General features: G+C 40.5%; 1 protein-coding gene across 3 annotated transcripts in view; it reads left to right on the top strand.

Annotated features, from left to right (window-relative positions):
- The first annotated feature begins 5,337 nt into the window (after positions 1-5,337).
- The window catches only part of MTM1 (myotubularin 1), a 32,019-nt gene continuing 22,365 nt past the window's right edge, over positions 5,338-14,991 (top strand). For 2 of the 3 annotated variants that reach the window (XM_069867365.1, XM_069867363.1), the window contains exons 1-3: positions 5,355-5,429; positions 7,285-7,433; positions 14,302-14,373. In XM_069867365.1, coding sequence (XP_069723466.1) covers positions 14,311-14,373 — 63 coding nt within the window. In that variant the 5' untranslated portion in view covers positions 5,355-5,429; positions 7,285-7,433; positions 14,302-14,310. Of the gene's footprint in view, positions 5,430-7,284; positions 7,434-14,301; positions 14,374-14,991 lie in introns of all 3 variants that reach the window. The other variant, XM_069867364.1, reaches the window with a different exon arrangement.

The raw sequence follows: 14,991 nt of genomic DNA, 5'->3' as shown, positions 1-14,991 counted from the left end.
ATCCCAAATTCATTCCCGTTCTCTTAAAATATTTTACTTACTATGCAAATTAAGTATGATACATGTGAGTATTAGTTTGCCTTCCTGCAAATGCAGCTTTTTCTCAAATAAAATGTATTAACTGCTTCTAATATTTGCATGGAAAAAAAATAATGGGGTTTTTTTTCCTACCTAAATATAGAATCAGCAAGTACTTGGTATTAATTTTCTTTGTCTTTGAAGATAAAGAATCACAATCTAATAGGTTATCTGTCTACCAGTCACAGCAGGTGTGTGTGTGTGCATATATGTGTATATATATATACACATGAAGTCCAACACAACAAAAGCAAGACCATGCCGGTAACCCTTTTATTTAGCAAACTAAGAAAACCAACTATGATCACTCTTTCAAAATAATTCTTCTGAGTTGACACACAGCTGCATGCAGCGCTGCCAACGTTCAAAGCAATTCTGCAGATTGTTTTCTGAAAGGCTGTTGAGGATCTCCACCATTTTTGCTTTCACATCTACTACCAACAATAAATTGGTTCCTTTGAGCACCAACTTGACCTTTGTGGTCTCTTCACCAGCAGCCTCAGTCAATAATTGAAAAGTTTCTGTTGTGGATTCCTTCAGTTTCACAAGACACTTGACGATAACTCGCTGTTCACTCTGGCACATTGACATTTTCCAACCAAAGGTAAGAAAACGTCTATATTTGAGTATGTGTCCACTTGTACTGAGTGAAGCGAATGAGTTGAGCCTCGTCTCACGGTGACAGGTTAGGACACGTTCTCTAACCACCTCTTTGCCTCTTCCCTCCCACTCTTGCTTCCTAGGCTATAGGGTTAGTCTTGGGTTTTTGTGTCAGACTGCAGATTAATGTGTGTGTATAGACATATAGGTATATGTATGCTTCAGTTGCCATGTGCCAGGTTTTGTACTGTGCATGCACAACCTAGGTACCTGAAATCTGCCTGATTTCACAATAACCAGCATGTACCTTCAGTCAGTATTTCTGAAAACGGTTCCCAAAATACAATTGCTATTTCCAGCCCTTGGGAGTCGCAGGATCCAGAAATACAACAAGGCTCTTATATAACTCACCTTATTGGCATTGTGAGTCAAGCAGCAAGGGATAGATATTTATTTTTGGGTGCTATAGGTGTTTTATTTGGTAACATGTTACTTGATAAAGAAATGATTAGGCTAATTGAGGGAAATGCTAGATAGAAATAGGTTAAAGAGGTCTTAAAGTACAGCTTAAAATAATTAAGTCTGGCAGGCTTTATTTAACACAGACAAAAATAAACATCCAGTTAGCAAACAAAGGACAGTAACAGGAAAGGATGTAAGTGACAGTGCTAGAAAAGCAAAAGAATCACTGATTTTCTAACATCTAACTCATAAAAGGAAAAACAAAGTACACGTGTGAACATGCCTATGTTAGTCAAATATGCCTATGACATATCTGTATATGAATGATACATTTAATACTACATTGTCTTTTCCATTTTATCTGCCACAACAGCAACTATAACTGAGTAAAAGTTATTGTGACGTAGATGGAAATAGATAATCTTTAACTTGACCTAGGCACTTGATTTAAAGATGCAGAATCCCCACCTCTGCTTAGTTTTGACACCCCCCTACTCTCCAGAATGGTAGGAAAACAAGTTAATATTATTATCAGATATGGTTATGCTCCCAAATTGCACTTTGTTGTCAGAAATCTTATAATATTTAAATTCTCCTTGATATCTCAGTTCCCTATGTATGGCTATTAGTTGCATTACCATAGTGCTACACCATGATGTTATGGATCGGGATCAACACAAAGGATGATCCTGCCCTAAGAGCTTTATAAAGTATCAAATGAGAGAAGTGAGGAAATTCAGGCAGGTGAGGCAGCACAAAGAAATGTGACACTATATTCTAAACACTGTTGCAAGGAAAAGCTTAAAGGAGAATTTTGAAGAAAAATTATCAGCATCTTTTTGCTGTTTATAGAATCCTTGGAAATAAAAGGCAGCCAAAAAATGCACAAAAAGAAGCTGTTTAAACGCATTACAAGTTGACTGTGAAAACTGGTGTTGTGTTGTGAGCTGACTGGAGCTGCAGTTAGATCTCAGCAATGAATGGAAATGGCAAGTAAGGTGAAGGCAGGCTACCAAGGCCTTTCAAAGTAAAAACACATAGGTAAGGATCAACATGATAGAGTAGGCTGAGCCAGCACAGGGATGAAAAAAGAGGAATAACACAGTGAAAATGACAGGCTAAGAAAAAATGGTCTTTGTAGCAGCATTTTCAATAACTATAAGCAAGAGCAGGTTATATTTTCCAAGGCCAGAGGAAAGCATGTGGCAGTAATTGAGATTTGAGAAGACAGGAGTTTTGGCTATAGGGACAGATTTAGATACAGTCTGAACATAAAGGACTAAGGAAAGGTCTGAGTCAAAGATGATTACACACAGGCAGATAAGAGAAAAATAGATGAAGCAGAGAGTACGTGTGGGAGAAGATTTGACACTATTTTAACTACACTGATCTTAAAATGACATTAGGGTTGTCAATTAACCCATTTTTATCCAGATGGCCCAGGGATTGGAGGCTGGAGTATTTGTGTGGTGTCTGGGCTGATTACAACCGAGGCACCATATGCTGCAATACAAAAAAAACGAAGGCCAGGCTCAGAAATACAGAAGCAGCCCAAACATCCCAGAACCCCACTCATACACAGAACTTTAATTTAGGCTGGACATTAGGAAAAAATTTTTCACGGAAAGGGTGATTGGGCACTGGCAGAGGCTGCCCAGGGAGGTGGTTGAGTCACCTTCCCTGGAGGTGTTTAAGGCACGGGTGGACGAGGTGCTAAGGGGAATGGTTTAGTGTTTGATAGGAATGGTTGAACTCGATGATCTGGTGGGTCTCTTCCAACCTGGTGGTTCTATGATTCTATAACATACGCTCTTGCAGATCCAAATAGCCATCAGGTAGATCATCAGTCAGGTGACTCAAAGCGCATTTCTTCCAGTTCACATCATCTTTGAGCATTTGACCATGCAGGTGTGGGACTCACAGGGTGCTTGTCACTACTTGCAGCAGAAGGTGAAGTCCCACTGAAAAGCTGTAAGAAGGTAATAGCCAAGAGTTTAGTTAGGAAAGCATGCAAATCTGCAGTGAAGAGGAGACCTGTGAAAAATCTGAGTGGAAATTGTTGTGTGAACTGTGGTTATAATACACTTTACCTGGGAATAAAACATAGACTGACTAGAGGAGCCACCCAAGGGGAAGGGCCTGGTTACTACCTACCAGAAGCTGGAAGACATATAAGTAAAAGCCTCTCAAAAATTTGCCAGTTGGTGTGTTAGAAATGTAAGAGTTAAAAAATAGAGAGGACAGAGCCACCAAACAAGCATAGAGAGCATTTCACTTGACGGATGAGGGTGGAATAATAGTTGCAATCATTAAAGGTCATACGAGCAAGTGGCTATTTGAACCTTTGTAGAGAAATGCAAGGGGCATGAGACAAGTTGGAAAAGATCTACAACAAAAATGATGGAAAGAAACTCATGAGAACATTTGTGGAGAGCACTGATTTTAGTGATCTGAGCCATGAAGTGTCAGAAATGAGTAAGGCAAAACTGCAAATCTGTCTAGTTTTCATGATGTCAGAGAAAAGCTATAAAATGTGATTTGAATGAAACGTTGAATGAATGATCATGTAAGAAGGATCCTCTGTGTGTATACACACACAGATATGCAAACTAATAAATGTATACCTATATATAAAAATGCATATATATAAACTGATATATTGATTTATGATTTACAGTTGGAAATACTAGCCTGGAATCAATCAAAGCAAGACTTTGAAATTGCATCGGTGAATTTTCTACCTAGTCTTTACTGAAAGGATGATGACAGAAGCAAAGGCCACGTACCATAAGACAACAGACAAGATTGCCTGCATGAGGGTATCTCCTTTTGCTCACTGCTTGATTGTGCTGCTTATTAATGTAAAACACACAGTTCCACACTTATTGTAAATAGAAAAAAAATTACTCCAGAAACAATTTTTTCCATCATGGGAGGCACCAGCCCGATTCCTTTGTGGTTCTTTGTGTTTGATTTTCTGAAGTTTTGGGGATTTCAGATGCAAATTGTTGATGGTAAAGGAGACATCTAAGAGCAATGAACAAAATTGATTTTAAAATTGTTAACTCGTGGCTCCTTCTGAAAGCACACCTTGTCTGGCGTAAGTGCATCGTTCATCTCAAAGTGCCTTTAGCTCAGAGAAAGCTCTTCAGAGGGTGTAACTCTTTGTTCAGAGAAAACAAATGTCTGGCAAAATTAAACTGGAGCAGGACTTTTTCATAAGGATATGGAAAAGAAGAGGGATGGCTGTTGGCCCTAAAGGAGACAGTGACAGCACCGTGCTGCTGTGAGGCAAACACTGTGGGACTGTGAGATCTGGCTTGAACCAAATATGAAGCCACTCAGCAGATGGGATCATGAAGGAACCCAAGGTTGCTTTTGTTTTATATTATTTTCTTTATTTTTAACTTGGAGCAGCTCTCCTGTGGTGCCCAGTCCCGAGAGCAGGGAAATGCACCTGCCCCTCTGCTGACAGGAAGAAATTAGGGCCAGCCACACCACCAAAGGAACTGGATACAGTTGTTCTGCAACTCAAAACAACATTGTATAACATCAAAAACATTCTCTAATATCACAAATCCCCCTTTCCTGAAAGCACAGGGCACCACACGGCCAAGATGCTGAATCCACATCTCCAGATCACAGAATCACAGAATCACCAGGTTGGAAGAGACCCACTGGATCATCGAGTCCAACCATTCCTATCAAACACTAAACCACGTCCCTCAGCACCTCGTCCACCCGTCCCTTTGTAAGGTGGCAACAGGCCACTTTATGAAGGGTTTATTTCTTTTTAGCCTTAAATGAGTTAATCCTTTTGGCATCTGCATCACCAGTTATTTCACTTCTCCGTTTCCCTTTGCAGACAAGGAGCATCCAGCAGGCTTGGGCTGCCGGGATGCCTCTGGCCGTTAATGGCCATCGATGGATCAGCTCTGCTGTCCCGTGTTTTCTCCGTTCCCTTCCCCTCCCCCTTGCCCGGTGCTTTATTCAGGAGGGCTCCGGTCAGCACACGCCGGGGTCCCCTCAGCTCCCAGCCCCCGCTTCTCTCCCTCCCTCGCCCAGGACTACAACTCCCGGCAGGCACCGCGGCACTACGGCTCCCGGCAGCCATCGCGGACTACAACTCCCGGCAGGCCCCGGGGCGCGCATCCCGGCCCCCCGCAAGGGCCTGGCGCGCTTAGGGCGGTCACGTGACCGGGCGAGGCGGGCGCCGGGCGGTCACGTGACCGGGCGAGGCGGGGAGCGCCGGGCGCCGCGCTCGGGACCGCGGTGGTCGCCGCGTCGCGGTGAGTGTCCGCAGGGCCACCCCGGCGGGCTCCGCCCCTGCCCGCGCGTCCCCGACCCTTCCCCGCGCCGCGGAACCCGGACCCCGCTCCCCGTGCCGTGCCCCGGCGGGGGCTGCTGCCGGCGCGGGCCTGCCCTCCGGCCCGGCCCCTTGCCCTCGGGGCGCGGCCCGCGGGCCCGTTCGCCTCCCCGGGGGCGGCCTCTGAGGGCCCCGAGCTGCCCCGAGCGCGGCGCCCGGCGTCACGGCTCGGGAAGGGACCTTTGAGCCCCGGGTTTTACCTTCCCCGTAAAAAGAAATTCTCTCGTGTGCCATGAGCACATCCCGAATGCTCTGGATTCGCTTCCAGACTTTTAAAGCACCGTAGTCTTCATTCATGACCGCCTTAGTGTTGTTCCGAGCCATGTGACTCTTTCCAGTGTTCGCAGCTGAAAAGCTGAAACTCCCTTTTGGAGCAAACAACTTTAGTTGATTTAAAGCAAGAAATGACTCTTGAACAAGACAGGCTCTTTCTGCTTGCTGGTCTTTATGCTCTGGCAGTCAGAAAGCAGAATTCCCACTGAGTGCAATTGGTGGGTTTTTGTTGGTTGGTTTGGTTTTACGATTTTATTTCAGAAGTACGTGTAATAAGAGGATAAGAACAGTGTTACCTTTTTTATTTTTACAGAAAGCCCACTTTTCTTGGTACTGTAGAAAGCAGCATAGGTAAATTCAGGTTTAGAATTGCGTAGATATTAAGTGCTTTGCAGTTGGCCTGTAGGTTGTCTTGTCACAATAGGTACTAATCAAAACTACCTTTGTTTAGAAAGTACCCTGGCTCTGCTGCATAATACCTTGTTTGGGGCGGTATTGTGCTCATTGCTGGCTATTAATCATGTATTTGTTTATAATTAATCACATTTGAAGGGAAGATATCTCATGGTAAAGGATGAGCACTGTGCAAAATCAAAACTTCTTTACTGCTATAGTTTTCTTTTTAATGTTAATTTGTGGTTTAAGTGGCTAGAAAAAGTTAGGCTACACAACTATTAACAAACCTGGTAAGTGTGAGTCAACATACCGAACGTTTGGAGCTGTTTGTAGTTTTATTGTCTGACAAATGTCCCAAGAGATCAGATCTAGAGGTGTTTTCAATAAAATGCTGAAATTTCACCTCTTGCACTGTTTGTTGAAGACACGATTATTGAAGAGATAGGCCTGTAGCATCATTCAGATTGAGCAAACTCTAGTATTCCTGATAAGTAGAGACACAGTGTTAACTAGTAATATTTAATTTAGAATGCAAGACTGATTTAAGGAGAAATTAACTTTAAATACTTAATATTGTGTATGTTCTTTTAAAGGAGACAATGCACTAATTTTCCTAAGAACTTGAACCAGGTAAAAACAAGTTTTGTTTTGTGGTCTTTTTCTTCTGACTTCAGAAAGTTACAAGACAGCTTTCATATGAAAGCCATTCCTAAATATATTGGGGGAAAAATACCTAATAAATGGCAGCCTTCTTTAGGAAGGGATGAGAGAGGGGGTGTTTATCTGTTTGCAGAAAGAGGCCCAAACGTGTATGGGCAACATAAGTGGGTTTGAAAGTCTGCATAAGATTTACAACTTGGAAACATTTCAAAATGATATCTTAAACTTTTAGGAGAGACAGTTCTTCTCAATTCCAACTACTTGATGCCAAACCTTCTCATGCAACAAAAAAAGAAATAGTAGCTTGTTTCCTTTCTCCAGAATGTTTTCAGTAGTAACTATTTTGGGGCTTTGCTTCCGTTATGAAGTTTTTTAAAAATACTGTCAATTGAAATATTCTGGCAGTACTAACAATGTCTTCCTACCTGTTCCATTTCTGTTGGGGCCAGCTACAGCACACAACTCAGATGTCATTTGAAAGCTGAAGGAATGAATGCACTGTTATCCTCTCATCTCACACTGAAGTGGGCATCTATATGTTTTCTACAACTGAAATGACTTATTAAACGTGGAGGCTTCTGAGCAAGATAAAACAAAAGTAAGTGTTTTCAAGTAGACTGGGTTACACTTTTATGTAAGATGTGTGGCGGGGAGGTTCATAGAAGTGGTTGGACTCGATGATCCGGTGGGTCTCTTCCAACCTGGTTATTCTATGAAAATCTAAGTAGTTGGTGCACAACCTCTTTGCTGGCTTGTTGCACACAGTGAATGGAAAGACTGTGTGCCAGAGACTTGGTGTGGTGTGACTAGACCCATTAATGCCTAACATGCATAGGTGGATGTGGCATACAGAAGTATCAGACTTTGTGTCCAGCAAAGCACCTGCCTGTTACTTTAAGGAGAACACACACCAAAGTATGGTGCTGTTCCATGAAAGACTTTGGCAGGGAAGTTGCAGTCTCCCCTTTCTTAGGGATCAAAGCAAAGAATAGTTTGTGGATGACTTCATCGTAGTCCTCAATTTAGTTATTTTTAAACAGATACAAACTCAGAATGATACTTTCTCCATGGTGTTATATCTATTCAGAGAAGCAATTCATGTAGTGAAAGAAAATGATGCAGATGAAAGAGGATGGGTCTGACGCATCAGTTGTACATGTTCTAAAAGGAAAGCTGGAGGAAGGCCTGAATAGGGGATGTCATTTTAACTATTACAGTGTCATTTTTTTATACAGTATATCATTATATAACAGATACAATTTTCATTTCTCTTGTGGAATCATCAGTTAAATCTTTAGCAATAGAACTACAGTGGCCTAAGGGGGATATCTTTCAAGAAGAATGAGCAGAGAGCAACTGAAGGCTTTCTTAATAGAAAACTTTGAAGCTGTATTTGTTATCCCATAGGCTTTCCTGTCAACCGCATCAGCTTTTGACAATGTGGGAGGTATGTATTCCCTGCAGGGGATGCAGAGTAGAGAAAATAGGCTGGGTGGGTTTAGAAAGCCACAGATCAGCCTTCAGGCATAGGTTTCCTACAGATGTAAAGCTGATTCTAGAAGTAATGTGAAAAATGATTCCTAAAAAAACCCCACTCACTTCTGTCATGCCACCTAATCTAGCTAAATTTAACAGCTACGTGCTGTACAGGGATACATGCAAGAAGGGAAAGCTATTACTGTCTTTCATCCAGTCACATGATTTGAGCTTCCGCTTTAGAATTCAGTTACCAGAGTAAATATTAAGAAAAGTCAGGAAAAAATATGATCACAGCAAGAAAGATATTACACATAGAACAAAGACAGGAGAAGCAATACGCAAGTGTAAGTGGGCAGAAATAATTGTTAGCATGTTACAAGGAATAGAACTCTGACAATAGCTAGAAAACAAGTCTTAGCAAATAGTTATATTTATTACCTCTGAGGTGGGTGCTGCTCTTCCTTGTTACTGTGATATGAAGCAAGAGAAATATCTAACTAACAGATCAGAGTCCATCAGCAGATAAGTTACTTAATGTCCACAATGTCACGCATCCTACTGTATCCTTTCTCTGTGAGAAAGCTTGTAATTCCTTTTTTAAAGAAACATATTCACAGAAGTACATAGGATCTGGTGATGCTGAGAAAATATTTGCCAAACTTTCTGCCAGGCTGTTGCTACTTGATATGATTTGTAAAACTTCATTGCCAGGGCATTATATTTTGTTAGTTCACGGGTCTTCCTTCTGATACCTTCAGAACTTACCTGGTATAGTAAGCCTGTAAAATAGGAGTGGTCAGGCAAGTGGCACACTTCTAATTTGTTTGCTGAATTAGCACTCACTTGACTGTTGTGAAGTTCTCTGTGCTTGTTCATATAGAGTCCTTTGGGGACAATGACTTGCCCTCTCAAATACAGGGCACATCAGGGAACAAGAGTGCTTTTTCAGTGAGAGGAAGCATTTATGATTCTTTGTAAATAACTCATGTTGAGTTGTACAGCTGGCTGTTCACAGTCATGCAAAACTGACAACCTGAGGGATTCTGGAGTCTGTTTTTCTTAGAGACAGGAAGCCTGATGGGGGGTTGGTGTGTGGCAAATGGGTGGCTCCTGGTTGCAATTTTCATATAAGAGATACTTTTTTTGTAGGATACATGAATTTTTTATAATGCATTACTGATGAATTTGATTTACTGACTGGGAAATGTTAGTGCAGAAGTGAAAGTACTAGTATGCATTCTACGTGTGCAGAACCCCATTGAAGTTTGTGCTGCTAGTGTTCTAGTTATGGCATGAACTGAGAAGACTTTTGAAGCCTTGAAAGCTTATATGGTTTCCCTGGAAAACGTAGATTTAGTAAGTACATGCAAGTAGGAAATATGATATGGACATTAGAGGAGAGGACCCACTAGTGGCATATCCAGTCTCAGATTGGTAAAATCATGAGGAGCAACTTGAAGGGTAAGAGCTGCAGACTCCATTACTAGGAGGTTACACTTGGAAGGATTTTACACCATGTAACTGTGATGGTAAAGAAGAAGCAGGAGATTCTATGATGTAGCAATCCACGTTGACTCCAACATGCAGTCTACTTGATCTCAGTTATTTGTTGTAGTAATCTTTTGGCAGTTGCAGATTGTGTTGTATTTGGGCAGAAGCCGATCTTTATGAAGATTGGTGTGATCCTAATATGAAGATGAAACCTTAAAAGGACCAGCAAAATGTCAAATGAGCTAAAGCTCATTTGGATCATAGACAGTGGAAACTAGTTTCACCAGGCTGTTGTCAATCTAAACATGGCTTATAAGAGTCTTCGTGGTCTTTCCAAGCTGCACTGCACACATCCCCTAACCTGTTTGCTATGAAGAACCTTAAGGGAAGAGTAGCTGGTCATTTCAGGTTTCTTAATCTTCAAAAGCTTATTTACATGTTTTAAAGTCCAGTTAGGTTTTCTGTGTGGTTATATGCTTGTATCTGTCAGCGTTTATTCCTAAAGAGCAGATAGGATGCTTCAATTGAGTTCACAAAATTTGGCGTTCAGGGCTTACCCTTTAAAATGTTGTTGTGCCTCCATTCCCATGAATCCTAGGAAGCATAAGTATGAATATCTTCTTTAATGAAAATACAAATCCCAAATAGTTTAATTGTTATTTTAAGATCAGTGGAGCCTGCATTTCTTGGTAGTGTTACTATATTAGGTTCTCGTAACTTTAACAAAGCTTTGTTTATTAGTTCAAGTTAAATCCAGTAAAATCACTATGACTCCTTGCTGTTCTAGATTCAGGGAAGAATGTTGGAACTGTTTGTAACTGCAGAACATCATAAACAAAGTTGTCTGATTTGTTTTAAATATCCAGAGTAATTGTACTTCTGTTCAACTGCAGACAAGCATGAGGTTTGTATGGTTTTCAATGTTTGCGCAAGTACAGAAGTGCTTGTGGATGATAGTGGGGAATAAAATGTGTTTGCAGTGGAAAACTACTCGCAAGCCTTTTCCCTGTGTGGAAGAACTACTGCTGCTCTGTGATAATGAGAAAATTGTAGCTGTATAAAGACTATGATGGAGTTTGGTTTTTAATTGTTCATGGCAGTGTTACCTTGGGAGGTTGCCAGAAGCTGCTTCTACAATTTGACAGAGAAAGGAATAATATTATAAAAGGAAATATTTCGTGTTCATTTTAAATGTTTTTAAAAACTTGTTTGCTCTTTTGGTATAGAGGAGTCCACTTCTTTATGGGTGTGTCCTCATTTAATGGATACTTTTAAATGAGAGCTTAATCTTGTCTGTTGCATTATAGGGCAGGTGCTCCAGGTCTTGGTCCTCTTGATCACCCTCTGCCACACTAGCAGCAGTTTGTCAATGCCTGTCTTGTACTGGCATCCAAAAGTGAATACGGTTCTAAATTTTATGAGTGTATTATAATATAAAGTTTAATTACTTCGCCATAGTTTACTTACAGAAACCAGGGAAATATGGGTGGTTATAAATGTGCTTATTAGTACTTGGGTTTTTAAAGTGTGATTAGATTTCAAAGCAAAATTTAGGTAGCTTTTAAAGAATCCTTCCACTCACATACTGGTGGAATCACTTGCATTAATTCAGTGAGAATGTTTGATGGATTTAAAAAAAAAAATCAGATAACACCTTGCCTTCAATACGTATTTATTCAACTTAATTAGCTCTCAATAAGTCTTAATTTGCATGATTAAAGTGTTGGAAATGAAACAGAGTAGTTGGTTGTAATTCTGCAATGAAATATTCTATAGAAATTGAAGTCAGGGAATTCATCTTCACTGTAGAGTATGTTTAAAGAAATTGGTCTCATAGAGAGCTGTGGGAGTTTTGCCCAAGGTAAGCGTACGTACACAGAAACACACAAGTAAAAAAATCTGCTGCCAGAGCTGCACAGACACCTTGTTTGTTGGAAGTGGCCCTGTGGGCTGGTGGCATAGAGGTGAGGCAAGCTCTGTTCCACTGCTTTGTCAGGTTCTACAGAGAGAAGCTTTTCTGAGGATCTGAAAGAATCCCTGCTTATTCTGTTTAATTTACACTGTGGTTTGTAAAAGTTTTAGTCAGCTTTCTGGAGTCAGATGATTATTTCTGAATTGCAGCTCGCCTCATGTAGTGCAGCAGTTCAGCCAAAGCTTAGTGAATGTGCAGTAGGGGAAGGAATAGTACAGAAAGGAAAGGAGGAAACAGAAGGCTTTTTAAGTGTTTCATGCTGTACTCCACGCGAGCACAGTACACTGTGGTTAGAGGTAGTATTGAAAGGCGTAAGGAATGTCCAAATGAGCTTTTGTTTTTGAGAGCTTGAGCAGTGGGTTGTCATTGAGGTGAGTGTCTGGGATCCTGGATGGGCTCGTGTGACCTCTGCTGAAGCTTGTCTTTCTGTGGCTTTGCTGGTGGAGTAGCTGTAGTTGTAGTATCAACAGCCACTGTGGGTGCACCTGTGTACCTGCCACAGGCAAAATTTCCATTTAGCAGTGCAAATCTATTGAGGGTTGCAACATCTTTTTAAAAATCACTTTTCTAGGGCTTGTTTACGTTCGCTTGTCTCTCATGATTGGTGCAGCCTTAGTTTAAATTTATGTGAGCGCTAGTTAAAACCACTTTCTGCACTGACATAGAAAAACTGGGGCTGCTACGCCGTTGTCTCTCCTTCTCACCTGGTGTTTCTCACTTAAAATATGAACAGAAATGACTTCATATGGGAAACATTTTAAAACAAGCTTCTGAGTAGATTTACCTTTAAACTTAACAAATATCTTGTTATTAGAAAACATAAGCTTCTATAAATTAAGGAAAGTCATCTGAACAAATATTGGCTGTTCACATAGCAATATAGAAAAAGTTGAATCGACTTTCCATTTTACAGTGTGTAAGATATTGCAAGGAAGCAAAAACCGAAAATATCTTCTCTTAATCTTCTGAAGTTCATTGTCACAACATTAGTCTCCACTGTTGCAATAGTTTTCCTGTGGAGGGTAGTTTGAAAGAACAATGATTTAATGTTGCTTCTGGCCTTTCACTTAAATTATTGGCATTACATTAAAATTAGTTCAATGTTTGGAGAAAGCTGAGAATGCCAGAGACCCAGAAAGGAAGTAATACAGGGTCACACAGTCTCTGCAGCATTTAAAAGCATTTTTCTGCATTTTTCAACTTGATGAGGGTTTTTTGTTGTTTGGGTTTTTTTCCCTGGAGGAATGTGATCTGATCGAATTGGAGATGCCCCTGTTTGTTGCAGAGGGGTCGGACTGGATGGCCAGTAAAGGTCTTCCAACTTTTCAAACTGTTCTATGATTCTATGAGATATGGAAGATGTGCACTGTAAGGAGGTTGCAAATCTGTAAAACGTCAGGTTGTGGTTTTCCACCTTCTTGACGCACAAACGCATTCCTGTATTATAGTAACTTTAAACCATTTTGGATCTTGCAGTTTAATCTGTCACTATCACTTGTGTGGGACTGTTGCAGTGTCACTATAAGCCCACTGTTACACAAGAGCGTGGGCTGATTTGTCATGGTGCAGCTAGAGGTCTGTGCAAACCTTTTCCAGTGTTGAGAGAGGAGATAAAGTTCTTAATTAAGGCTACAGTGTTTAATCTATGGAATAGAAACAAGGATTGTGTGATCTGTAACCACACAGCCCCAAACAAACAAACAAAACCTCTCCTGTTTCTGTAGGATGTCAGATCAGCTTGATGAGGGTGCTTGACTAGTGAAAGGGAAGTAGAATTTGGTCCCAAATGACTGTTTGGAGTACCTTCGAGTATGACTGTTTTCCCAGTATTTGTTCACTAGCGATGCCTTGTGCAATGTCAGGCGATAATTAAAATGGTGAATTCTGTCTTTAATCTGTATAATGTAGAAGAAAATAAGATCCTATTCCTTTAAACAGATTAAGCTGTTCAGACTAGAAGGCTGGACACTCCCCCTTCTGGCGTGCTAACTGAAGTTTTAGTTCAGGAAATGGGATTGCTTTTAAAAGTAGCAGTACTGGGGAACTCCTGCTTTTTCCTTCTCTCCTCCCCCACCTTTTCTTTTTTAAACTTGAAGTGTTTGGGTGTCTTGCCATGCTTGTGATTTTAAGAGCTCTGTGATAATTTTATAGTTTGTTCCTGTTTTCTTGAATGAAAACTCTTAATACAAATGCTTCAATTAGGTTGCATTTCATTGCTCTGATGTGTGTTGACTGAACTAATAATAGTGTTCAAACAGATGAATTCCAAAATACAGCTTGAGTCAGAATATTCCTTCCAATAAGAACCAATCCCAGAGCTAGTAAGGAATTTCTTGTTAGGTTTGAATGCTTTTAAATAGTGACCTTCAATTCCAAGGCATTGTGTAATTTTTGTATTTAATAATAACTTGCAAAACATCCTTGGAAGCCCTTGATATTTACCTCTGGGCCTCCAAAGGCAAAAGTCCCTCCTGTAAGTAGTCCAGGAGGAATTTTAAGTCTCCAATTTGTGCTTTCTCATCAGATACCCGGTATGGCCTCATCATCAACACCTAAATATAATTCAAACTCCTTGGAGAGTTCCTCAGGTAAACGGGTGAGTCTCATTTTTTTCATGTTTTCCACATCAGAGGTGCCAGAAATTTTCTTCTCTATTTGGGTAGGAAACAAATGAGCATTTGAGTGAGTTTTTTATTGAATATACCTACAGACTGCTAAAGTTCTAATGCAATTAACTGAGTTAATTTAAATATCTTCCAGAGTAGATGGGTGAAATATTGTCTGTATCAGAAGTTAGGAGAGCCCCTTTAAAATCAATCCTAATACACTGGCTCTTATCCTTGCTTTCTACGTTGAAATATTCTGTGGCATTCTTGAAAACTTGTAGCACTTTGATGTCTTAGATTCTGTACTGCAGTTGATAAATTATACCTAGTTATATTTGGCTGGCTCAGTTTAAAATGTTCATCTATAACGGGAAATACATCAAAGCAATCTAAATGGCATTCCCCTCTGCTTTTTGATGCTGCATGGCTGAAGAAAATGTAACCTGTGTGCAAGAAAACAAACTAAGGTTTTATTTATCTTTTTAAACATTTCTTCAAAACCAAAGATTATTTTCTCTTCATCATTTTTAAAAACTACTGAACACGGGAAAGTCATAAACGAGTGGATTGTGCGTAATAATTGTGAGTATGTTGCTTAAGTGATTTCA

This window comes from Phaenicophaeus curvirostris, chromosome 13 (genome assembly GCF_032191515.1).
Source record: "Phaenicophaeus curvirostris isolate KB17595 chromosome 13, BPBGC_Pcur_1.0, whole genome shotgun sequence".
Lineage (NCBI taxonomy): Eukaryota > Metazoa > Chordata > Aves > Cuculiformes > Cuculidae > Phaenicophaeus > Phaenicophaeus curvirostris.
Note: the sequence above shows the minus strand (reverse complement) of the source record. Positions and strands in the feature narration are given on the sequence as shown.